This window comes from Pholis gunnellus (genome assembly GCF_910591455.1).
Source record: "Pholis gunnellus genome assembly, chromosome: 6".
Taxonomy (NCBI): domain Eukaryota; kingdom Metazoa; phylum Chordata; class Actinopteri; order Perciformes; family Pholidae; genus Pholis; species Pholis gunnellus.
The window spans coordinates 8,581,294-8,606,511 of NC_136532.1; the positions used below are offsets into that span (position 1 = coordinate 8,581,294).

The following is a 25,218-nucleotide window of genomic DNA, read 5'->3' on the forward strand; positions in this document are numbered from 1 at the left end:
CGAGGATGCTGTAATCCTGCCACATTTGGAAAGAGCATCACAACAGAAATAGCAATGTTTTGTTATTGTGTTGCAGAACTAAGACGTGTTGGCTGCAAATATCCAACGGTGCAGAAACTGCAGAACATTGCCATGGAGATATGCTTTTTCCATTCTGAAAGCCAGCTGGCAGAGGAAGTGCATGTTCGTTAACAATATACACAGAAGAGGGGTGTGGAACCAATATGGCAGCCACTTGCATCTGCAGTGATCAAAGTCTATATGTCTACAGCTGTGAGAGACAGACAGACAGACAGACAGACAGACAGACGAACTGAGTCACTCTTAAACGAGACAAAAAGCTTTACATGGAGCAGCTGCTTGTAGAATGGAGGGCTAACTTATTAGGCTGTATAACAACTTACAAATGAGCAATGGCTTGTAATGCTTGCTGATACATTTAGTGTGTGTGTGTGCGTGTGTGTGTGTGTGTGTGTGTGTGCGACACAAGCTTATGTTTCAAGAGTGGCCTCTTGTCCAGAGAGGGGAGAGAAAAAGAGAACATCAAAAACATGTGGGGCTGAGAGAGCTCAAAGAAAAATCAACCTCTGATACAAGCACACACTGTCTTCCACACACACACACACACACACACACACACACACACACACACACACACACACACACACACACACGCTTATCAGACTGGTGTAAAAGCAGCAGCAGTTTCTTTTGCAAATGTTTTTTTTTTCTTTTTCCCAGAGGGAAAATTAATAGCGATAAAAAAAAACACACGGAGTATGAAAAACGACATAGTGATAAAAGACGCATCCTCGTTGGAAAACTCGGCTGTGTTCCCCTTCGCTTTAATGGACACTCTCACTCTCTCCACTTCCAAGCCCTTTTCATGCGTCCCTCCCTCCCTCCATCCGCATTCCCACAGCTCTTTCTCTCTCGCTCTCTGACAGATGGGTAGGTAATGAGTTTCGCCTTTCCCCGTCCAATCGTCTGGGCACCAAAAACTGGCCCCCCACGCCAAAAATGCCCTTTTAATTTAGCCAAGCACTGAGTACAGGGCTATTACTGTTTAGGTACACGTACACACACACACACACACACACACACACACACACACACACACACACACACACACACACACACACACACACACACACACACACACACACCTCTCATGACTCCTGGTTGGGTGGGTATGAAACCTTCAATGTCTCATGTGCTAGCTATTAAAGAGCCTGGTTCCCCCCCTCACCCAGTCCACCCAGCTCCCCTCCCCGAGAGGTGCTCAGAGCTCTTTTCTGTGCATGTTCAAGAGGCCAGGGTTGGCTTTCAAAGTAACCATGGCGGCCATTTTTAGAACAAGGCCTCTGTGAGGTTGCCCTAGAAACCCCTTGTGACCGCCCCGGTGAAATCACACTTGGCGCGAGGAGCCTTGTAAAGGCAGCAAGAGCAGTGTGTGAAAGAGTGCGCGAGAATTAGCGTATGTATATATTTATATATATATATATATATATATATATATATATATATATATGTTGAAAACCCACAAAGGCCTGCAGACCACCCACACTTTTTGGGGGACCCACATCAAAGCATTCCCCCAAATAGCACTCCGCTCCGTCTTTCTGTCTGGTTTTGAACTTGCATAAGTGCCGATAAGCCAGCATGCGCTCTCTTGACCAGCTAGGACCACTTCTGTCTATTCAACAACGAGGGGCCCCAGAAATACCGGCCTCCTGCTCTTATTTCAGGGAGGAAAGGGCCCGACTAAGACCTGCAACTCCTTCAACATACATCTGCTGTGACGGAAGAATGCCGCCTTTATACGCTCCCCTATAAAACAGGATTTAGCTTCCCACATGAAGGCAGACGGCAGGGTATCGGGGCCGGGCCTGAAAGGTTTGCTTGCCTAAGCACAAAAGTGCTCAGTGTTCCAAAATCACTGGGGTAAATTAGATTGAGCAACATACATATATTTCCGCAATCAAATTAAGATTCCAAGTCAAATGGAGAAAATTCAGGCCCAGCAGTGGGGAGGTCATTAAGTTTATTGGCTGAATTGGTTTCGTGAGTGACTGTCACCTAAATCTAATATGGCACCATGCGGTTCAGACAGCACTCGTCTGCGTTTGTGTGTGCTCGTGAGAGAGAGACAGAGACACAGAGAGAAAGAGAGAGAGAGAAAGAGAGAGACAGAGACAGAGACAGAGACAGAGAGAGAGAGAGAGAGAGAGAGAGAGAGAGAGAGAGAGAGAGAGATTCCGAATACGTGATGGATTTCAGTGCGAGAAGTAAGATGAAACAAATGGGCCGGTGTGAAAGCGAGTCAACAAAAGCAAAGAGGGAGAAACAGAGGGAGCAAATAGATATTTAAGGCCCTTCCGCCTACGCCAATTCACTTAAGCCTCGCACATTAATCAAATTACCTCATGAGCTGCAGACAGACAGAAAGCAACACCTTAATCCGACTCTAGCGCCGCTGGAGCTCCTCCGATCCACAGGGGACCACCTGACGTGGGATCCGCCTCCGTGTTGACCAAAGACAGCTAAAACCTCAACTGAGAAAAAGCCGCCGGACTGGAATCCAATCTGTTTGGCTGGACTGAACCGAGAGGCCCCACCGAAAGGAGATCTGAACCGCGACCGAAGACGAGCAAGGCTCGGCTGGCGGGTCGAGGAAGGGTCGGGAATCGCTAGGCGAACCCCACCTCGGACACCAGCTCCATCCCACACACACACACACACACACACACACACACACACACACACACACACACACACACACACACACACACACACACACACACACACACACACACACACACACACACACACACACACACACACACACACACACACAGTGATTCCCTTCACCCCGGCTCCTTGAACTGGCCCAATTAATATGCTTATAAAGACAAATACAAGGCCTTTGAGCATCTTACAGGGTAGGTCTGTGTGAGTAACAATGAACACATGCGTGTGTGGTCCTATAAGGAAGCACCCATACAGAGACTATAAACAGAGATCAATGCTATCCTGCTCCGGGCGTGTGTGTGCATGTGTGTGTGTGTGTGTGTGTGCATGTGTGTGTGTCCTAGGTGTGGGACGGGCTGGAACAACACAGCTGAGCTCCAGGGGCGGCCATATTTACGCTTTAAACCCTCTGGTAGACCAGAAAGCCTCTTTCTTCCTGGGTGTGTTTTCATCATCCGCACACCGCACTGAATGCTTATCCCGACAGGCACAAACGAGCAGGAATTAATGTTTTGAGATATTCTATGAATTTCAATGCTTTTACTTCCGCTTGAGATTCTGACAGCAATATATGCATGCTAATCAGAGGGATGGGAGGGAGAGAATATCTGTATATGTGTGTGTGTGTGCGCATTGACGGCTGCGTGGGTGATTGGAGTTGTCATCAGCTGGCGGTTGAAATGACAGTCGACTACTGGGCTGCTGCCACTTAGTTGTCATGTGGTGCATCAGGAATGACTTGCAATTTTCTAACTATCACTTTCAAAATGGATTCTAATTCTGCTGGATTGGGCCTGTCAAGCAGCGCTGGTGCTACCGCTCTGCTGCGGTTGGCGTTCAGAAGGCTGACCAGGGCGGAGAGACAGCGACGCCTCAGTTCAGGGACGTGATAGACGCAAGACAAAAAGGATAAAGTGATGAGAAAATGAGTTATGTTAGAAAGAGATGAAAGGCCCGCTTGCAAGAGCTGTTTTTTTGTTTCTTTTAGAATTAGCTGGGGCGGGATTCTGTCAAAGGAATAGTTTGACTTTTTGGGAAGTACGCGCTCTTGCCACGAGTTAAGATTAGAAGATCGATGGCTCTGCCATGACTTTAAAGTAAATACAAAGCTGGAGCCGGCAACTGGTTAGCTTAGCTTAGCACACATACTGGGAACAGGGGGGGGAAAAAACTGCTAGCTTGTCTCCATCCAAAGGTAAGAAAATCCCCCTACCAGCATCTCTAACACATCACGTCTCTTTTGCTTAATCCGCACACAAACCAAAGCGCAGACACGAGACCTTTTGGTTTTAAAAGGGGGAATATGTACCCGATATCCTGGTGTCACTGCCTGGAGGTTGATTTGGCATTCTGTATTTTCTTAAATTATCAACTATTATTTTAAGTGTGGATAACAATATCTATTACCATTAGCTACTCACCATAACATCACAGCTACTGATAAGAAGATAACAGCAATGTCAGACACTGCTATTGCGTGCCAAAAAGAAAAAAGAAACAAAATTGTTTTAGATGATTTATTGGTTTTATCAAATGACTTGTCTAACAAGGCAGTAATAGTTGACTTAGACAAATAATAGCTGTCCACGTTGGTCTAAAATTACTATTCGGTGTCATTTCAGAATGGCCTCCGCGTGGTATTGGGTGAACTGCGCCTTTAGCCGGTATTCAACAAATCTCTGTCACTGGAGGAGCCAGTAGCCTGCTAATTCCGTCTCCTGGCTGTACATTAACTATACATTATCCCAATCCGTGTGTAAGGTTCATTAGTGTGAATGAAATTACAGCTGGCTGGAAATGAATGTGTGTAATTAGCAGAGGTCTATCCCAGTAGAGCCTCACAAGCTATAGATGGAGGTAATGGGATCCATTGAAAAGCCATTGTTTGCTGCTTCATGGCTTCAGTATCTTTCTAATGACAAACCTATGCAGCCGAGACATTATAGCGCTAGCATTCTTCTCCTTGTGTGTGTGTGTGTGTGTGGGGGGGGTCTGGGTTGAGATGAGCCAGCATGTGTCGGTTGACAAGACTGCACATAAAGTAAAATGGCACAAACAAAGGACATGGCGACACATGATTCGGGATCGGTTTTGGGGGGTTGTGTGTTTGTGAGGCGGGAGCTGTGTTTGTCGAAGAGTGCCAAAATGACATTTGCTGTGCGGAATTGATTACAGATGTGTTTCTCTTGCTTAATTTGAACTTTGCCCTTTAAATCCTTTTGAGATGAATCTTTTTGATAAAAACAGCCTTTTCAAAAATTTGTCTCGACATCAAAGCTGAAAAGACAAAAAACGTTTGCAAAAAAGATTCTGTGAAGCTAGTACAGCGCACAGATAAAAACAAACGCCCTACTGTGGAAGCCAACATGGCTGAAAGTGAACAGAAATCATTTTGCTTATGAAAATAGCTGGGCACCAACAGCACCGGACTGAAAAACTAACGCATGACTGTGTGCACACATGTACGAGTGTGTGTGTGTGTGTGTTTAGGTTCACTGGTCCACGCCAGGAAACAACCTTACACTCTTTACCCTTCCCATTTCGTTTGGAAAGTCACTCGACAAACTTCACCACCACAACACGCCCCCGCATGCACACACACACACACACACACACACACACACACACACACGCTACCCCACCCTTTAACACACACACTCATGATGCCTTCATGCATGCACGCATACTGGCTTCAGTGACTCCCTGCAGTCAACCTCCTTCTGCTCACAAACAGCCCCTCCTCTTTCCTTTTTCTCTCTCCAATAACTGACTCCTCCCCTGCCCCCCCCCCCCCCCCCCCCCCCCCCTCCCACGACACACACACACACACATACACACACACACACACACAGAGCGTTGCCTAGCCCTAAGCTGACCCGTTGTGTGTACTGACGTCACACACTAGACAAGGGGAGGCATCATTCCAGACAGACACACACACACACGCACACGAACACGTGCACACGAACATATGTACACACACACACACACACAGGCCCCAGCCGAGGGGGAAGCTGCATTCCAGCACAGGCACACAGACACACAAACACACATCACCACGCCTGGCGGTGGGAAGCATGGGGAGCGCTCAGCTGTAGCGGGGAGGTGGGGAAGAGGGCCAGGGGAGGCGAAGGGAGGGGGAGTTTCAGTGGAGGGAGGAGGGGAGCAATGGCTGTGAGCCAGTGTTCCTCTGAGCTCAGCACTTCCCCTTTCAGCTCCAGCCAGCCGCCAGTTTGCGTAACGCAGCCCATGCAGCCCTGCCGGCTCGTGCTTAACCCCTTCCTTCCTGGAAGTCACTGAGGTCACACCCGCTGTTCTCTGTTCGGCGGCGCATGCATGCCACATCCTGGCGTAACCCCCCCCCCTCCCCTTGCCCAACATCCCCCTGTTCAGGCTTACCCATTACAACACTGAGCACACAGGCCCACTACTCATACTTCCTCATTATTACCTGACACACACGGAAGCGGACACACACACACGCACACACACACACACCTGAACACCACAGAGAAAGGACACACTCGGCAGGAAATAGGTTAACCTTTCACATGCCACTTTCCTTCTTCATTGTCTTGGCCGAGAATATATATCCGCATGTCTTTCTTGTTGAATACAGTGAACACGAGCGTGTGTAATAATCTAAATATGTAGGTAGGCCGTTTGAGAGTGACCTGGATTGACGTCACTTTTTGAAGTCAACACAAAAGAACTGGAACCACTAAAATACTGCATGAGCAATCACCAAGCGATTATCGTTGCCACAGACAAATATGTAGCTCAATTATCAGTTGTCATTGACAAATATGTAGGTCACACCCTAACCACCTTAACACAGATCTTTTTTTGGTTCATGAAATAACAAAGAGCAAGCGAGCATGGCCTGGTAGGTGTGCACCGTATCCATTCAGCTGTGTGTCCATTGACCTTCCGAGCGCTTATGTAGGCCAAAGTGTCCACTCTACCCACAGCGATGTGAGGCCCCGTACATCAAACGTGGTGCCCCCCCCCCCCAAAAAAACCCCCCCAAAACCCTGCTGAAAAGTGTCATAGCTCACACTAACCACAGAAGACACCGTCCACGGCGGAGGGATGGGCAGAGCAGAGGGGGGAGTGAACGAGGGAGGGTGAGGTTCTCTCACATTTAATATCACTTGACACGCGTCATCCAGCATCTCTCAACCAGCCGCCGAGCCTGTGTCAAAGCCACGGCCCTGTCGACGACGCTGCGCACCTTGTACGCACGCACGCGCACACAAATACAACACAAATAACAAATATCCCAGCCACCTGGCGCCGTGATCGACGAGATGCGGCAGAGAGCGAGAATTACCGGGATGGAGACAAGTGAGGGGAGAGAGGTGGGGGGGGGGGAGCAAGGGAAAGGTTGCATACGTCTCTGCTGATTCGCGGTGGTCGATTCTCTTGCCTGCAAGGCTACTCCTGTAAATATTGACGTTGATGTTAGGACCACTCTCTTAAGGATAAGCTATAAAGCAAGGGGGTTAGATTTACTCTGTGCAAACTGTAAGCATCTGAAATCACACGCTACGCTTGGCCTTCTCCAAGCGTGTTGAGGGGAAACGGGGAGGGACTTTCAGGGTGAAGAGCTGCAACCACATGGGGGAACTGAGCTCCCTTAGTAGGTCCACAGCTCGCTCCTCTCTCTCTCTCCCTCTCTCTCTCTCTCTCTCTAGATGGTTTAGGTTTCCACTCTCGGGCTAAAAGCAGGCTGCCGACATCAAAACCTTCAGAGAGACCCCTATTTCCCAGAAACAGCTCTCGTTTCATGTAAATAGCTGCCTTTCTTGGCTGCATTGAGATAAATTGCACCCTGCTGGACAAGAGGGAGAAAATGCTCACCCTGGAGCCGCTTTTGTTGACATCCGTACGCGTAGCCGTGACAACACATGTCCGGCGCGTGCGCACGTTTGCATGCATGGGTCGCATTTGTTGGGGGCACACACACACACACCGTGCATACGTGTGGGCAAACACGAGCGGGGCAGGTCCTCGCACATAGAAAACAAATACCACTCATTCTTTCTCAGAGACACGCACACAGGCAGGACTGCACAAAACACATGAGCGTGACCAAGAACACTGAATCAGGTTAGACTTGCTTCAAACGACCAGGTCCTCGTGGGAGGCTGCAGGCAGAGAAGTTTATTACTGATCATCTCCACGTTGAAAGAGGGCAAAACTAATCCAACTATGACAAAGCCTTTCGCAAAACCCTCAAGAGGACCGCTTGTGCCCGGTCAACTGGGAATTGATGTGCTAGAGGAACACAATGATGCATGAATTCATTTGAACACAAGTGGGTTAAAGACGCCAATCCTCCATAAACAGGAGTCTCTCTCTCTCTCTCTCTCTCTCTCTCTCGAACTTTGCAGGGGAATTACCGTGACTGTCTGTACTCGCATACGCAAAGCATCCCCACTTTGTTTAATCAAATTTGCTCAAGTTACCACTTTCATAGACGACAGAAGAATAATCATATCCGTATGCAATTACGCTGATTATGTCTCTTCAGAGACTTGTGAAGTGAAGGACTATGTCACCTCTGAGACCAGAATGAAACAAAGGCCAACTGCTTTGTTTATATTTCACCACGTGTCTGCACTCTGAGATCCTCATTACCTTCATTTGAGTGCCGAAGGAGGCTATATGACGGGAGGGGGGTTTAAAGAGGGGGGGGGGGGGGGGGGGGGGGTACATGCCCGGCGCCATAGCAACCGTAGAGGAGGCTGAGGGTCTGCATAATAATCATAAGGACAGAAAAGAATATGTATGGTTGTGTGTGTGTGTGTGAGTGAGAGAGAGAGAATCCCCTCCTGTGGGCAAGTCAGCATTCACCCATGAAGTAGGTCAGTGAAATTTGCCCAAATTAGGTCAGTGGCAGTCAATGGGTGCCATCCTGGACAAGAGGAATAATAAAAGGAGGAGGAGGAAGAGAGAGAGAGAGAGAGAGAGAGAGAGAGAGAGAGAGAGAGAGAGAGAGAGAGAGAGAGAGAGAGAGACTATAAGGTTAGAGGAGCAGAACCAAGCGGCTTACTTCTTCTTAGCTTTTACACTTAGTTAATTACTGTTGCGCTGGTCCATACAAAACACACACACACACACACACACACACACCAAAAAAAGCCTCAGTGAGGTACCAAAGCTCCCGTCAAAGCAGAGGGAGCTCTGCACAACTTCAAGCAGTCACTTTTTCTCTACTCAAAACATCCCCGGTATCAGAATCAGTGCGCATCAAAAGCCCGTTTTGATTGAAAATGCTTCTGAAAAGCAGTCCGATTCGGTTACATTGCTTAGGTCTGATTATTTAGCACCCCTCCTCCTCCTCCTCCTCCTCCTCCTCCTCCTCCTCCTTCTCCTTCTCCCTCTTCTCCCTCTAGCTGTTTGGATGGTAGCTCCTTTGTCATCTGCCTCTGTTTCGACCAGCTTTCTCCCTCCCTGTTTTGAAGAATCCACATCGGGGAGAGGGGTTGTTGTTCGTTGCTGCCAATAAACGGAGGAACACAGGAACCTTTGAAGTCTGCGGCACGTTGCGATTTCGCTTTCATCGGCCCGTATCCGTCAGTCAACAAGAGAAAACGTGACTCCAAAGGAAACTTTTTGCTGCCTTACTCCCTCTCCCACCCCCCCCAAAATTCCTCTCCACACATACACACAAAAACAACACAAAATCACAACAAAGGCAGCAGGAACGTCGAAGGCTGTATCGGGCATTAGACAGACGGGGAGTGGGCTGAATAATAATAATCTGTGAGGAGTTGCGAGGTGTTCCAGAAGATTCTGATGTTGCTTCAACTGGCGCAGACCAACTCTGCTTCTTCCTGCCTGGGCTTCCTTGGCCCGCTTCCACACAAAGGGGATATGCGTGTGTCTGGTGCGTGTGTGTATGTGTGTGTGTGTGTGTGTGTGTGTGTGCGTGCATCCCACCGTAGCTGTGGGGTGCTCTTTGAACTTTATTCTGTCAGCCCTGTGTCGCTCATCTGAGATCAGTTGGGTGTCAGAGAGGAGGAAGAGCATTGACAGGTGTCTTCTGTGGGCAACGTCTGTTCAGAAGAGTGATGGCGGAACCTGGGCCTGCACCTAATCACACAAGCCTGCAGCCTTGCTGTGACAGCCACAGAGGTGGTGGTGGTGGTGGTGGTGGGGGAGGGGGGGATGCAAAGGCTCCCTTCCCTGGGCAGCGATCAAACTCGAGCCCCCGGCTTGCCCGGAGACGCGACAAGGCCCACTTCCCCTCTCACTGCTCCCTCCCCCCCCCCCCCCCCCCCCGGATCCTCCCCACTGCTGCCAATCATGTGTCATATGCTTCGCGCTCTCGCACGTCGCACGCGTCTGAGTGCTGAGCGAATGTGTTTGTGCTGGGGCTGAGCCTGTCCACACAAGTTAAAGAGACGTACACGAGCGAGGAGACAAAGAGACACGCGAGGACACAAAGAGCTCTTCGGGAAGGGAAGTGTTGAGCCAGAAACGACCAAAATGTACGAGCAGAACGTGGCTCGGAGTAAAGCGAGCCACAATGAGTTACAGTGACTAACGTTGCTAGCCAGAGAGAGAAAGATGTCTGGCTAGAGAGGCTGGGTATGGGAGCCAGAGAACCGAACTGCGGCCAACCTGGACGAGGCCTCAGTCCAGATACGTTGGGACAGCACCAGGGGCCCGGCTACAGCCCGTCAGAGCAGGGAGGAGGGAGGGCAAGTGAATTAGCAAGAAAATACAGAGTGAAAAAACCGAAAAGGGAGAGAAAGAGAGGGGTTTTGAGGCTTTTCAGGCTCCGAAGTGGGGATGGAGGGGGGATGGTTGCAGGGAACTGCTGAGAGTCAGGCAGAGCTGGAGCCGAGACTCAGAGGCAGGGCCAGGGCTGAGCTGGGGCTGCTGAGAGAGGAGCCAGGGCTAGAGGCCAGAGGAGGGAGGAAGGGATAGAGGGAGAGAGGGGCTGAGAATAGGAGGAGGCTGTGGCAGAGCCGGGGCCAGAGCCAGGGGCCCGAGCTTTAGATTTAGTCAGCTGTTCCCCTGGCCAGCAGCTGGAAGGACGTGAGGAGAGAAAGGGAGGGGAGGTAGCAGGGGAGGATGGTGCGGAGACTTCGGGAGGGAATTTTAACCGAGAAACGGAAAGTGAAGGGAGAGAGGAGGGGGGGGGGGGGGGGGGGGGGGGGGGGGGGGGGGAATAGCACAGCAATAGAGAAGGAGAGAGAAAGAAGGGAGACGGGGTAGAGGGTGGTGGTGGAGGTTTGGAAAGAGGACAGTGGAAAAGCCATTAGATTCCTATGAGAGAGAAAACAGCGCTGAGAGCAGACAGAAGGTGGTTAAGGCACACTGGCATCGCAAACCACTCTTCCCTTCCTCCCTCAGTGGTCCTCCTGCTCCCTCATTCCTCTCTTCCCTCCCTCCCTCCCTCCCACCATCCAGTCATCCATCCCTCCATCCTCCTCCTCTCCTTCCGTCACCGGTGCGCTATTCTCTGGCTACCTCCTTCTCAGCTAGTTGCGCCTGAGCGACAGCCCAGCTATTCATTACACACACACACACACACACACACACACACACACACACACACACACACACACACACACACACACACACACACACACACACACACACACAGATCCCAAACAGGTGCCCAACACACACGTGCACACACAGCAGCAAAGGAGACTGGAGGGGGGGTGAGGCACGAAGGGAGTGTAGAGAAGCACCGCGGGGAGGAACGACAAGAAGAGAGGGATGGAAAGAAGAGAAAAAACATTAAAAAGAAGAGAAAAAATAAAACAAGGTGATTAAAGGAGAGCGCGGCCACGCTTTGTTTCCACAAAAGTGGTGAAATGAGATTTGGAGTAGGGGAGCGAGGGGCGAGGGTTTGCCACGGGGCAAGCAGCCGCTGCTAGCAAAGCACTTTATGGCCTATTATATTCCATTCAGATGGACCAGGCGTCTGAGATAAAAGCATTTAGTCTGCGCGTTAGTGAGTGACTCAGCACTTGGAGCCTTCACAGGTGGACCCCTTCATAACTACACAATGCATATAAATGAAGCGGCCCGCTCGATGCATAGGGATCGCTCACTCCCACACCCTCCTTTATTCTCTTCACCTCCACCTACGCCACCTTTTACCTCCTCAACTTTCTAACACCTCCTTGTGGACACACTGTTTTGAGCTGGATTTGAGCTCCTCCTGCTCTCCTGTAGAAAAGGTTTGATCGTTTCGTATCCAATAAGGCAGGGAAATAGGAGGCGGGAGGAGAGAATGAATCGGAGGGGTATGCTCCAAAAATAAACAAAAAGCCTGGCTTTTTATTTTTCCCTCAAAATTAGGGGGAGATATTTATGTGCTTGGCTGAAATAGCTGGCCCACCTCTTCTACTCCCTTTCCCTCTCATTTAGTGTTGAGGCGGTATACCCCTGACCCCCCCCCCCCCCCCCCACCCCCGCTCCATTGCTTCCTCTCCATCACTCTCTTGTCTCTCTACAGCTCTCCCTCCACCCATCTGCCCTTTCCTCTTCGTTCTACCTCTGCGCCTCTCTTTCCCCTCCTCTCGTCCCCTTGGTGGTGGTTAATGGCACAGGGATCCAGCGTGGAATATAGATCAGTGTGAGATGGATGGGGCACCAGGAGCTCCGGCCAGTCCCGTAGGTCCCAGACCAAAGATTAACTAAATATTAGCTGACAGAAAGAGAGAGGGAGAGAGAGCGAGAGAGAGAGAGAGCGAGAGAGAGGCAGGGACACAGCTGCAGCTGCTAGTGCCACTGCCGGCAGAACAAACGACAGAGACTGTTTTTAACCCCCTTTGCTCCAGGGAGAGACGCGTGCGACGAGCGCATAAGAGATGCAAAAACACACGCAACGCATCGGGGTAGACATACATACTGCCGTGCACGCGTACACGCACATGCTATCAGAGGCACCCTGGGAGAAGAAGTCCACTAATCACATTCTCTCCTCCCCCCCCCCAACCCCTCTGCCCTGCCAAGGCGGATGGCGAGGGAAAAAAAAAAAAAGGAATAAATCTTTATTAGGCGATGTGTCCCTGCTTTATCGATCGCTTCGCTCCTTCCCTCCCCCTCCTCCTCCCCCCCCCCCCCCCTTCTCTCCCCTCCCTTTTGTTATTTTAGGCGTGTGTCTGCCATCCAGTCCAATTGAGTCAGGCTGTACATCAGAGAGGGCCATTACCCACGTCTCCCTGGGCTGGGCTGTCACTGGCTGCGAGGGGGGGGTGAGGTGATGTAGCCACCCAGGAGGGACAGCTAGCCAGCTAACTGCTAGCCAGACAGACAGGCAGCCAGATAGTGGGTTTGTGGGCAAGAATGCAGACAGGGACAGGGTGGCATTAACAGGCGGTGGCAGACATCCGTCGGCAATGCCAAGCAACAACAATGGAAGATCAGTACTTCACCTACATTCAAGTCTGTGTGAGCAGATCATGGCGCAAACGCAATCTGATTCATGGTGCCAATTTCCCACTATTGATAGAAAGAAGTCACAGCTTTTTTAAATTTTCGGTCAAAAGGCGTGTGGCGAAGGCTGTACCCCAAAATAATCGGACTACAACACTCCGTCACTGGATATGGTTTTGTTACTAAAGCCGATAACAGTTTCAGTTCAGACATGAAAGTTTTTTTTCCACCATACTTTACCTTGAGAAATCAAAGCATTATTTTCAATAAAACTGTCCTTTTTTCCCGAACAAACGAAGTTCTAAGATGTTAAATATTGTATAACGCAAGCAGCCATGCAAGGACTTTGTCTATATAAAACATAAATGACAGACAATCGATGCTAGCTTCCGATACAAAGAAATACTGAGGCTTCAAGGATTTGAGTAAAACCCTTGATCCTGTGACTTGACCTGTGCAATGAGCTTGTCATTGAGCAAGACACTGAACTGCTCATTCAGTGCATCAGGTAAACGAAGCACATAGCATATCACCACTTTGTTACCACAAAAGTGGTGATATGAAATTTGGAGTGAGGGAGCGAGGGGCGAGGGTAACCTAAAACAAAATGCCACCAGATTTATTCCTGAAGGGCAGAGCAATGCCGAACTCTGAAAAAGGTTCCACGATAGTCCTCAATAACCTGGGAAACATCAGGGTGGGGATCACTTAAAAACTTCAGAGAAAGACACAACGGCAAACAGGCCAAGTCTTGTTCCTCTGCTAATTCCAGACAGAGGTAAACAGAGCGGTTCTAAATGTAGAAACAGCGATAGCCCCCGAGGTCTGGATGCAGACCGCTAGCACCGAGCACAGCAGAGAGAGCAGGAGCTAACTAGCCGGCTAGCCTTCCTTTGGGAGTTTAGACACAGGAAACACTATGGAAACATGCTGTATCTAGATAGGGGCAGTGTAAATAAGATATGAGTTTCTATTGCCTGGCTTGGGAAATGAAGCTGGAAAATTGAGAAGGGGAGCAAAAAAAAAAAAGAGATCATGAGAGCTTATAAACACAAGGAAGGAATGCATGAAAAAGAAGGAGGATAGGCACAGGTATGGAGTGATTAGGAATAGAAGAGCAAGAAAAATCAGACGACAGGACAATGAAGGGCAGGAATGAGGTAAGAAGAAAAATAAGCAAGAAAGGAAATGCGCAAGAAAGAAAAGGAAAGAACTTCTTCAAGACAAAACTCTATAGAGGGCGAAACCAGATTCCATTCGGTTGAAAGGCATCCACTCCTCTCATCTCTCTTCCACTCTCTCTTTCTTTCTTTGTCTGTCTCTCATGCCTGGAGAGCCTTTCTAGCTCTATTCAGCCCCTGCTCCTCCACAGAGCACTGAATGCATGTCTGAAATGCCACACAGCCACGACATCATTGGGCCAGGCGCAGCCACGGTCACCTCACACTCTCAGGACCTCCTCCTCCTTCCTCCTCCCTCCTCCTCCTCCTTCCTCCTCCGCATAGCTCACACAGCACCCGAGCCTGCGGGGTGAGAAGAGAGAACCGGGCAAACTCCCCCTCTAGAATATGGCTCGGGTTCCTGATTGTTCCACAAAAGGACAAAAACAAAACCGGGCATGTGCTCTGTCCCCACTCTCCGACTGAACAAAAATAAATAAAAGCTTATTGGAACATGCAAAAGACGACCACACATTCAATCAGGCAAGCAATCTCCCCCTTTTGGTCAGGTGATGTTTATTGGAAAACAATAACGTGAGCATGGCAAGCAGAGCAATCGGCCACCGGAGGGACAGTCTGACCAGGTTGACCTTTGACTTTAGTAAATCCATGGGGGGGGGGGGGGGGGGGGGGGGGGGGACGCAAGTGAAGAGGTCAGCATTGGGCCAGCCATGCCGATGAGAGAACACCTCCGTCTGTGTGAGTGTGCAATAGGGGTCAGCGGCAGGTAAACCCTCATCCTCTGCTTGTTTACTCTAAGGCGCCTAGTACCATGAGGCAAGCGTCTGTCTTAAAGCATGCATGCAGGCGAGTGCAAGTGTGTGTGTGTGTGTGTGTGTGTGTGGGTGTGAGTGCGTGCGTGCGCAACAGTGGAAATGGGATAGCGTGGGAATGATGACAGACGGGAATGTCATCCACCCTCTTATCATTAACACGTCTCACCTTTGTTCAGCCTGACACACAGCCATAAACACGCTCGCTGAGCCATTAACACGCGGTGTTAAGTCACACACGCACATGCTCGTTTTCACACACAAAAAAAACCTGAAAGAATCCACCACTACTGGAAGTCCTGCGTAGGTATCTGGTGGAGAATATGAAGTTATCTACGTTCCCTTTTAGTGTAATGTATTATAGATCAAGCACCACGAGCCAAAGGTGAGATATTCTTTGCCGTACCCTTCGCTTTTGTCTGGGATGGATCAAAGAGAATGCCTTTAATATGGGACAAGAGCAGGTACTAACTTTCTACTCTCTCTCTCTCAGCAAACTATACCTGGATTGTGTTCATGCACAAACAAACACACACACACACACACACACACACACCCATACATAGAAATATCATCTGAAGCCTTTAGTCTGATCCAGAGCTGTTGGGCTTCTGTAGAGAAACAGCTGTTGACCAAACGGCTGAACAGAGAGTCTCTGTTGTGTGGCAGCATGTGTAGCCTTTATTCTACTCATGTAGTAAGTGCACACACACACATACACACACACAGAGGATACATACATTGAACCTTCCACTGCAGTAAGCAGAGTCTTGGCCTGCTTTGTGCTTATTTCAGCAGCCCATTGGTGCAAAGAGGAATTCATTAAAAAAGGAAAAAAAAAAAAAAGTGAAAGGGCGCATCAGATAGGAGAACGCTGAGTGCTGCATTCCCCTGTTGTTATTATTGCCAAATCGAAGAGAGAAGGGCGGCTGGTGATAAAAGTCATTAAATGAAATAGAAAAAAACAGCTTTTAATAGGGCCTTGTCATTGTGGATTTAGTAGCCTTTCTATCGCGTGTTCCCTGTGCTCAGAGTGAAGAGAGGGGCAGCAGCTCTGTGGAAGGAGCACTGGATTCCTAGACAGAGTCAGCCAGCCGAGAGGCTCTGCTGACGCACACCCAGCAGCCACAGTCTGGGACAGGAGACAAGTCAGGCTGGAACGGGGACTTGGGGCAGACGTTAGAGAGCTCACACTGGAACTTTATTACTTTAGCTGGTTTATTTTAAGAGGGGCGACGCACGCTGATCTTGTACATCGAGCGTCTCTGAAAACGAGCCAGTATTAGCGCGCAGGGTAATTTTCGGGCAGCTCGGTAATGGGCCCCGGGAGCGTGGCAGACGCAAGGTGGGCTAGAGCTGGAGCTGGGAATGGTGATTTAAGAGGGGGGGGGGGGGAGTGGCTATGTCTGGGACCAGGAATGGGACTGGGAGGGAGGCTGGCTCCAGTCAGGTGGAAGGACTGGAAATAAGGCCGACCGAGCTAGCTCGAGACGGCAGAAGGGCCCCGTCTAATGGTACATCTTGGGTACAGTCTTGGAAAAGTGAAGAGCACGTTATGGCTGGGTGTAGGAGGTGGAACACGGCTGGCTCGAGGAAGTTATGGTCTGTGGTGGGAATAATCTATCTCGAGGCACATCTGGATCTGGGGTTGGTTAGAGTTTGGAGTTGGGGCTGTGTCAAGGTTTGGGACCTTCTGGAAACTTCTGACGCGGTGGGAACATGACAGAGCACGCCGAAGAACCACTGGTCATCTCACCCACTTCATGGGCACGGCACCACAACGTCAGGGTTTGCATTATGGGTTCAATCTTTGACGAGGCCACCCAGACAGAAAACTGTCCATCTGTGAGTAATCGAAGGCGGAAACTGAGTTTGCCCTGAAACTCATTAGGAGTAGAATGATAGTAATTATCACGTAAACACATTACAGATTTACAGTGACGCTTACTCCAACTTCAGTTTACACGGAAGATATTCTGTACAGCAAGAGGTAAAAAAAAACAATAACTCATTACCTATTATTATCCAACACCAAGCAATGTTACATAGCAGACTGACATTGAAAAACAAATGTACAATATTTTGCCTGTAAAAACCTCATGTGCACACACTCGCACCAAGAAACACTAAGCTAAGCTAGCGCATTGCCACTAAGCGGCAGCTGAAACGTATCCTATCTTTTTCCCAGTCAGCCAACATAATGGGACAAAGGCCTGGAATCTGCTGCTCTCAGAAGCACACAGTCAGTCAGGGAGAGCACTTTCCCCAAAGACTCAATGTCTCTACACATGGATGCGGTTGCTGCCCCTCTCCCTCTCTCTCTCTCTCTCTCTCTCTCCCTCTCTCCTCCCTCTTGGACGGCCATTTGTTTACACTAGCTCTCGGCTCAGCCATGTTTCCATGACGATACAAGCCCAGGGATAGTCACATGGCTGGGGGTAGACCTGAGGCACCGGATCCAGGATCACTGCTCCTCCAATGCTCTCACCTAAGAGCTCGGTCCACAAACGGCATCTGATCAACCGACCTCTGAGGTTTACCTCGCCCGATTCTGAACTGCTCCATCGCTTATCATTTAGAGTAACATCAAATGCTTTTTTTTGCGAGAATGGCTAATAAAAGTCTTGTGTGTCAGCGTCTCAGTCCTGCCTCTTTACAACGTATTGGTTTCACACAGTTAAACCGCATATGTGTCCTGTCTCTCTCTGTCTCTGGTGGCAGGCATGTGGGCTCAATCTCGACGGGCATTGTAAAAAAGATAAAGGATTTCCCCCAAACCGAACAGGAAAATAAAAACCAGTTCCGCCCACATGAAAAGAAACAGCCCACCCACAAACAAAAACAACGAGCCCTCACCCACCAAAATAAGAAATCCAGCTCGGCCTGATAGCGTCTCGCAGACAACATGCTCGTGCAAGATTTACGTTTGGCATCTTACATTCTGCACCGAAATACTTGAAATGTTGATGTTGGTCCTCAAGAAGCCCTTTGAAAAGACTTGTGAATTCTTAGTCCCAAAAACAAAAAGTCCAGAGTGCAAAAATGTGTTGGTGCACGAGTGTGTTCTCGCACAAACATGCTCAGTGTCACACCACCTCTGTAAGTGGAGCAGATTTCTCCTCGGCATTTGGCTCACCGCTTTTGTCGCCCAAACAATAACCTGCGAGTGTGTGCAAATAGTCTTTGTTGTTTTATCAGCCTTTTTGTTTCGAGGGTGTTGTCTGAGCCTATGTGTTGTATTGTTGTGAATTATGTCTGATATTGCCACACGGTTGTGCCTGAATGCTAAGCACACACACACACGTATCAAAGTCAACAGGAAATGACACACGGCTCCTAAAGCACGCTTTTTACGAGCTAAGCGTAAGATTTAGCAGAGCCTGTGTTAGGATATTCAAAATCTGTGTTACTGGGGGAGAAAAAAAAGAAAAAAGTAAACAGGGAACCTCCAGCCCCGGTTGTTATTTCACCGTTTCATTGACATCATGATAAAAAAAAAAAAAAAGAGGGTGAGAGTGAGAGTAGATGACGCAGAAACCTAATTAAGATTCTCCCGAGCGTGAACAAATTAACCTGAGTTATGAGCGTGCAGGAGCCCAAGACAGACACACACACAGTCGCCTCTGAAATAGGTGGAGCAGAGGAGGATGACATTCACACTCAAACGGGCATGACTGCCATGGACATTCAGTGATATTTTAAGCAGCGGAACGGCAAAATAATATAGGCTATCTAGTCCAACGGAAAATACACCAAAATAGTCTACGGGGATATGCATATCTGCTTTCATTCTAGTTGAATTTAAAAACAGCCCTCGACAACCTCATCACCCAGATTTGGGGCAGCAGCATGATAAAATGACATGTAGCTTCATGTGAATAATTAGCCTAACAAGGGGAGCTGGATAAATAGGCTGTAGCATGTAGCTCACGCTAATGACATTGCAGAGAGCGACATATGCCAGGCATCAGTATGTCCCTCCATAGGGACACAGGGCTTACGGTAAGAGGATAGTGAGAGTGAGGTGGTGGCGTGTGTGTGTGTGTGTGTGTGGCGGTGGTGGGGGTTATGGTTTATTTACCTCCTGGCACAAAGCCCTGAAGACAGATAGAGGGGGGGGGTTAGAAATATGGGGGGCGAGGGGGTCAAAGGGGGGAGGAGCGGAGGACAGGACATGTCGTACATGAATGAGAGAAGAGGGGATGAACTTGACCCAGACTGGAGGACTGAAACAGGAAGGCGGGTAATGAAGTGCAAACATGCTTTGTCATGCCATGTTAGAGCCATAGGATTAGGGTTCTATAATTAGAGGACGGGGCACCATAATACTAGCCTTCCTTTCAGCGTGATGGGCTGCCGAGTCTAAATTGCACTAAGGGGGCCGGAGAACAGATGCTGCGATCAGAGCGGGCAGCTCTGGAAGTTTTCGTCGCCGGTAAATGACGCTCAGTTACGGCGCGGCCTGATGGACGAGCTGAAGAAGATGTATTGATGTTTCTGTGATCGGCTCATGACAATGTCAAACTTCAAGACAGGCGGCGGGTTGTTATGCAAGTACGTGTGCATATTTCATTGTATTCATCTGCCGTTCTGGACGTATTATGACACACAGGGCCTTTTCATACAGGTTGAGGTCAGGTATGTGTTCCGCTATCTGCTCAGCAGCTGACAAATTCATCACGGATTCGACAGTAGAAAAGGAGCGCAAGAGGGCTGGAGCCGGGTTTGTTATAACACTGCTGTAACAGGAGGAGCAGCGGACCGCTGGATAACACTCGCATATGAATATTTATCTCGGAGGCTGGCATCGGAACAGATGAGCTCGCATGGGAGGAAGAACAACCCATCCATCTCACTCTCTCCCATTCTCCGCGCTTCATTCTTTACTTTCAGACATCCCCTTCTCTTGCAATCACCATTTCAATGCCTCTTTCCTCTTTTGCATTTTCCACCCACTTTTTCCCTCTAGGCTTCCCTTCTTTTTCTTGATATCACCCGATCTATTGCTCTTCCCCTTAAACGCCCCCCCCCCCCACACACACACACACACTATCCGTTCCTTCTGCAGCACTGATATATAGAAAGAGATGGAGGGGGGTAAAAAAAAAGGAAAAAGCGTGTGATTAATGTCTTTGAGAAAAAGATAAATAATCACAGGAGACTGGGGGCTGGTAGTTGGCCTTAGGGGAGTAAATATGGAGAGTTTTATAGCTGCTCACTTGGGAGAGAGAGGGAGGTGGAGGAGATGAGAGGGGGAGGAAAGGAATACAGCGACAGCAGATCCATTCAAGTATATTAGCTTTCCCCCCCATACACAATAACCTCAGCATCTATTCTATTGCTCTGCTCTCTTTCATCATCAACACTGAATGCCATCCCACTGACAGCATGCATGCACGCACACACACACACACACACACACACACACACCAGACGCCACACAAAGCCAATGCACGCTTGTGTGCACACACAAACACACCCTCACAACCACCCTGCACTTTTTTTTTTCCCAGGCCAGACCTACTGTATGCGTTTGATGGGGCCAATACATGTGGTGTGTGATGTGGCTGACAGCCCCCCCCCCCATGCTGCCCTGCTTTTAAGCCCTCATCCTCCAGTGGCTGCCTGTCCCCTGGAGTAGATTACATCTTTTATTTATCATTTTTTTCCTCTTCCTTGGCTTTATTTTCCACAGCCCCCCCCCCCCCCCCACAAAAAAGAAGAAGAAGAAGAAAAAAATATTCTGGGGCGAAAATTGCAATCAGCATAACATGCCCTCCTCCTCCTGCTGTGTACTCGGCTGTCATCCTCCTCTCTCTGTGAGCATGCAGGATGAGACTGACAGCCCGTGCAGACGAAGACACACACACACACACACACACACACGCACACACACACACACACACACACGCACACACAGATGCATGCACAATCCCCCTCTGTGTTTATCAAACCCCCACGCATAATCTTTTCCCCCTCTCTCTCTCTCTCTCTTTCACACACACACACACACACACACACACAAAAACAAATGCATGGCCAAAGAAAATGACCCCCATTCCCCTCGTTGTGACTATTTCGGACTATATTCTCCAAATCACACACTTACGCGAAACTCCTCACTGCCGCCGTACACTATTTCACCCTGTGCTGAGTGTTCAGCAACCCCAAAGCCCCGAAAAAGAGTGAGCACATAAATGAGTCTAATGCTGGGGAATCTGGTAAACAGGCCAGAGAGGGAGGGAGAGCTGCCTGCCTGTCTGTCTGCCTGCTCCATGGCTACTATTGTGCACTGCACATTCTCCGAGCCCACAAGAGCTGAAGCCATCTCCACACAGATTCTTTGGAGGGATAGTAAGCCAAGAAGTGAGAGAGGGAGCAAGGGGAGAGAGAGAGAGAGAGGGAGAGATGGGGAGGGTGAGGGAGGGAGGGAGGAGGAAGAAGATCATGCATAAAATCTTGTTTGCAGAATGCATTAAGATTCAGATGAACTGGGGAGGGTAATGGGATTAGAATCCTGAACCGTTTCCAAGGGTGGGGAGACGGATTGACAGCTGAGTCTATTGCACTGACGATTGCAGTGAAATATTGTGGCTCTGGCAAAGGCAGCCAGCCAGCCAGCCAGCCAGGCAGGGAGGCAGGCAGGCAGGCAGGCAGGGGGGGTTTGCTGAGCCTACAGCACCTCTGTTTACTCCGAGATTTACCAAAAAAATAATGCAGCAGACAGGGGGGGGGAAACCTGTATCTTTGCCTTTACCAGCTGCATATAGCCTGGGCTTTGACTGAATATTGGGAAGGAAAACGAAAAGAAAAAAAAGCTTCAGTCTGTCTCACAAAAGGTGTTTGGCAAACAAAATAGAAGCACTGTGGCTTTAAATCACCGTCCCTCCCACCCTTTCTAAATATCGTCTATTTAGCCAGCGGTGAAAAGATATAGGGGGCTTTTGTCTGCGTACCCATCGGTGGGGGCATGGAGAGCTGGAAAGACATAAAAATAGGAACAAAGTGCTAAGCTTCCAATTGGGATGGCTCTGGGCAATTCAATGCGCGCAGCTCAGTGGGCGAAAACAGGGGAGAAGTGGGCTACTATTACGGGCTCGTCTGAAAATAGGCTATTCTCACACAAGCTGAAAGACTGGCGTGGAAATACCCTGCATTGTTTATAACACACAAGGCTATAAGGCTAACACAAGCCCTCTGAAAGTGTGGCACGGTTCCATAGGAAAAAAGGCAAACAGTGCGAGTTATTGCTTATTGTAGGCGGTTTTCCTGCCTTTCTGTAACGGTATAGTCCACTCACCGACTTGCAATACGTTGTCCACCCAGCCACCCTCCAGCAGAGTGACACCCCGTAGGAAAGGCAGCTGGGTCTCGTCATTATTGTCCCCGCTAGTTCCACTTTCCTCTCCTCCGGCGTTGAAAGAGGAGTACATACAGATCTCCTTCTCGCTCCTCGGGAACGACCAGTATACGATCCTCCGCTGGACGGGTTCCGGGATCCTCTCGAAGCGCTCCTCCACCCTCTGGAACGGCCACTTCTCCGCGACTCTGCGCGCCGCGATGTCGAGCAACGACTCGGGGTTGTGCGTTTTTCCGTTCCCCGACCCTCCCGGAGCGGACCCCGCGCCGCCACACAGGACTCCTCCAGCCCGCTGCCCCTGCCTGCACGCCGGGTTGTAGCCGGGCCTGCAGCAGAGCCGCTTGGCTGGGGGCTGCTGGACTCGCTCGGCCATGATCGCACCGCTTCCAACCTGAAGCGCAGTTCCTCTCCGATCATATAAACGGGATAAGGAAGAGAAAAGGGCAATCTCGCACCGATTGTTTGCCGTACATGGAGAGACTGCCCTTATTTGGGAAAGAGAGGCGGCGCTTGCGAGTTCCGTGAAGTCCTTTGTGTTGTCAAAGTAACCGGGATGGGCGGGATCCTGGAGCGCTGCCAGCGCACGAGTGGCGCTATAAAAGGAACTGGAGGCGGAATTCCCGAACGTCGGCAAATCCTTTGTGAAGCCGTTCGGGAGCGCGAGGGCGGAGCCCCGGCGGCCGACGGCTTTTGAAGTTTCCTTCTTATTTGAGTTTAAAGGCGGGGACTTAATCCAGGGGCGGTCTCGCAGTTTCCCACAGGAGTAAAAGGGGGCAAGAAAGCGGACTTTTTTCTTTCTTTCCTTTGGAGCCTGTGCTACCACCCCGGGCTCTGGCTTCTTCAAAAACAACGTGATGGTTGTTTTCGAGGCTTAAGTCCAAAGGACTCTCAGCTGTCAGAGACAGAAAGGGCGTGGGAGGAGGAACATGAAGATATGGAGCTGGACATGCTTGTCCTCTGTAGCCACTAATCAGTCATTTTGGTCAGCTGTCTGGCATCGGTTAACTATGCTGCCGCCTATGACAATTAATCACTAACACTCTGAAAAACAAGCTCTCTCACACACACACACACGCACACACACTGACCATTTAGGCCCTATCTCTGATTTTTACACATGAAGATTAGTATAAACGCAAAGCACCCTGGTGATGTCATCACGGATCATCTTGGATTGCTTACAATAACGTTTTAAACTGAGAAGTCACGCTCTCTGCTCTATACTCACTCCAGCAGTTGAGTCAAATGATGTTGGAAATTCCACAATGTCTGGCCAGACTTGTGGATTTTCTTGTAATCATTATGACACACACCACTAGGAGCTGGTTTTACTATTGTGGTGCAGTCATTTTATGGTCCTACTTCCTGTCTGTTGTTAATGCTAGTTGAATAGCTGCGTCATGAAAAGGGGGCCCACTTCTGTCGGAGAAAAATAGTCATTGGGTTTAGGGTGCGGCTGCATTGCCCACCCCCTGGGTTCTCCCTGCCTAGTGAGACATGTAACAGAAGCTAATGATTATAAGCATATAACCAAAAAACCCACCAGATTGGAGATGTGTTTTTAGATTGTCTATAAAAACTTGGCCACGAACTATGCTGGCAAACCAGAAAGTGTGTTTGCAATGTGTTTGTCCTCTACATGTGTTTGCAGCTGCCCCGCTCCTTCCACTGTGAGTAGATCTAAAAGGCTGGCCTTTGAACTGCTCTGAAAGTGATCCATGCTGTATGGACAGAGCAGATGTGGCCTAACCTGATTTGGTTTCAATACTTCCCCACAGGAAGTTCACAAAGCCAGCAGGTCCGTTTTTGTTATGTTAGCCATTTTTCCCAGAGGGCCAATGGAGCCTTTTTCTTTTCTTTTTTTTTTGTTACACATCTATTGCTTTTTCATTTGCTTTATTCTTCAGACAGAGCAGTTCCACACATGACCAGAAGTTTCAACAGCTAGCCTATATGTCAACTGATTCTATGTCTAGTATCAGAGTCCACCACATTGTGTTTTGTATTGTTTATCTGTATCCAATATTTTACAATAATCACTGTCCAGCAGACATTGTTTTGCAGGATGTTCATGATGGAAAACACACACACACACACACACACACACACACACACACACACACACACACACACACACACACACACACACACACACACACACACACACACACACACACACACATACACACACACACATACTTTCTATAGGGAACCCTGGCAGCCCAGAGAGCTATACCCACACTTTTACTTTTATAAACGGATCATAATCCAACACATTCCTTCCTCTCAGAGACACAACATTTTCATTTTTACATTTCAAACTCTGTACCCTCGATAAATAAAACATTCTCAAATGCTTTGATTTCACAGTGATTAAACGTATGGCTTACCTTTGCAAAGTTCTTTTTAACTCACATTTGACCACGTATTCATGTTCCTAAAATGATTTAACAATAAAACAACAACAACAACGATAAAATAGTGTTATGACCATCCTGCTGCTTTCATTCAATCTTCTATGACACTGTACAGGAACCCAATTTGTATGGAATAGTGTGCAATAGTATAGCCAAAGCACCGCATTAACTAGTCTACTGCATCATTTGTATGCCCTGTATTTTGATCATCTATACATCCATTTGCTAAGCCTAAAGGACTACATGTCCCATCTTTCCAGTAACGCGTCATATCCAATCACGAGCCG

At 49.0% G+C, this 25,218-nt stretch overlaps 1 protein-coding gene across 1 annotated transcript in view; it reads right to left on the reverse strand.

The window, feature by feature from the left end:
- LOC306696813 (zinc finger SWIM domain-containing protein 6-like) overlaps positions 1 to 22,887 on the reverse strand; it is a gene marked incomplete at both ends in the record, with an annotated part of 41,860 nt that extends 18,973 nt beyond the window's left edge. The window contains one exon of the mRNA XM_079160519.1: positions 22,455 to 22,887. Within this exon, the coding sequence (XP_079016645.1) occupies positions 22,455 to 22,887 (433 nt within the window). The remainder of the gene's footprint in view (positions 1 to 22,454) is intronic.
- Between the last annotated feature and the right edge of the window lie 2,331 nt (positions 22,888 to 25,218).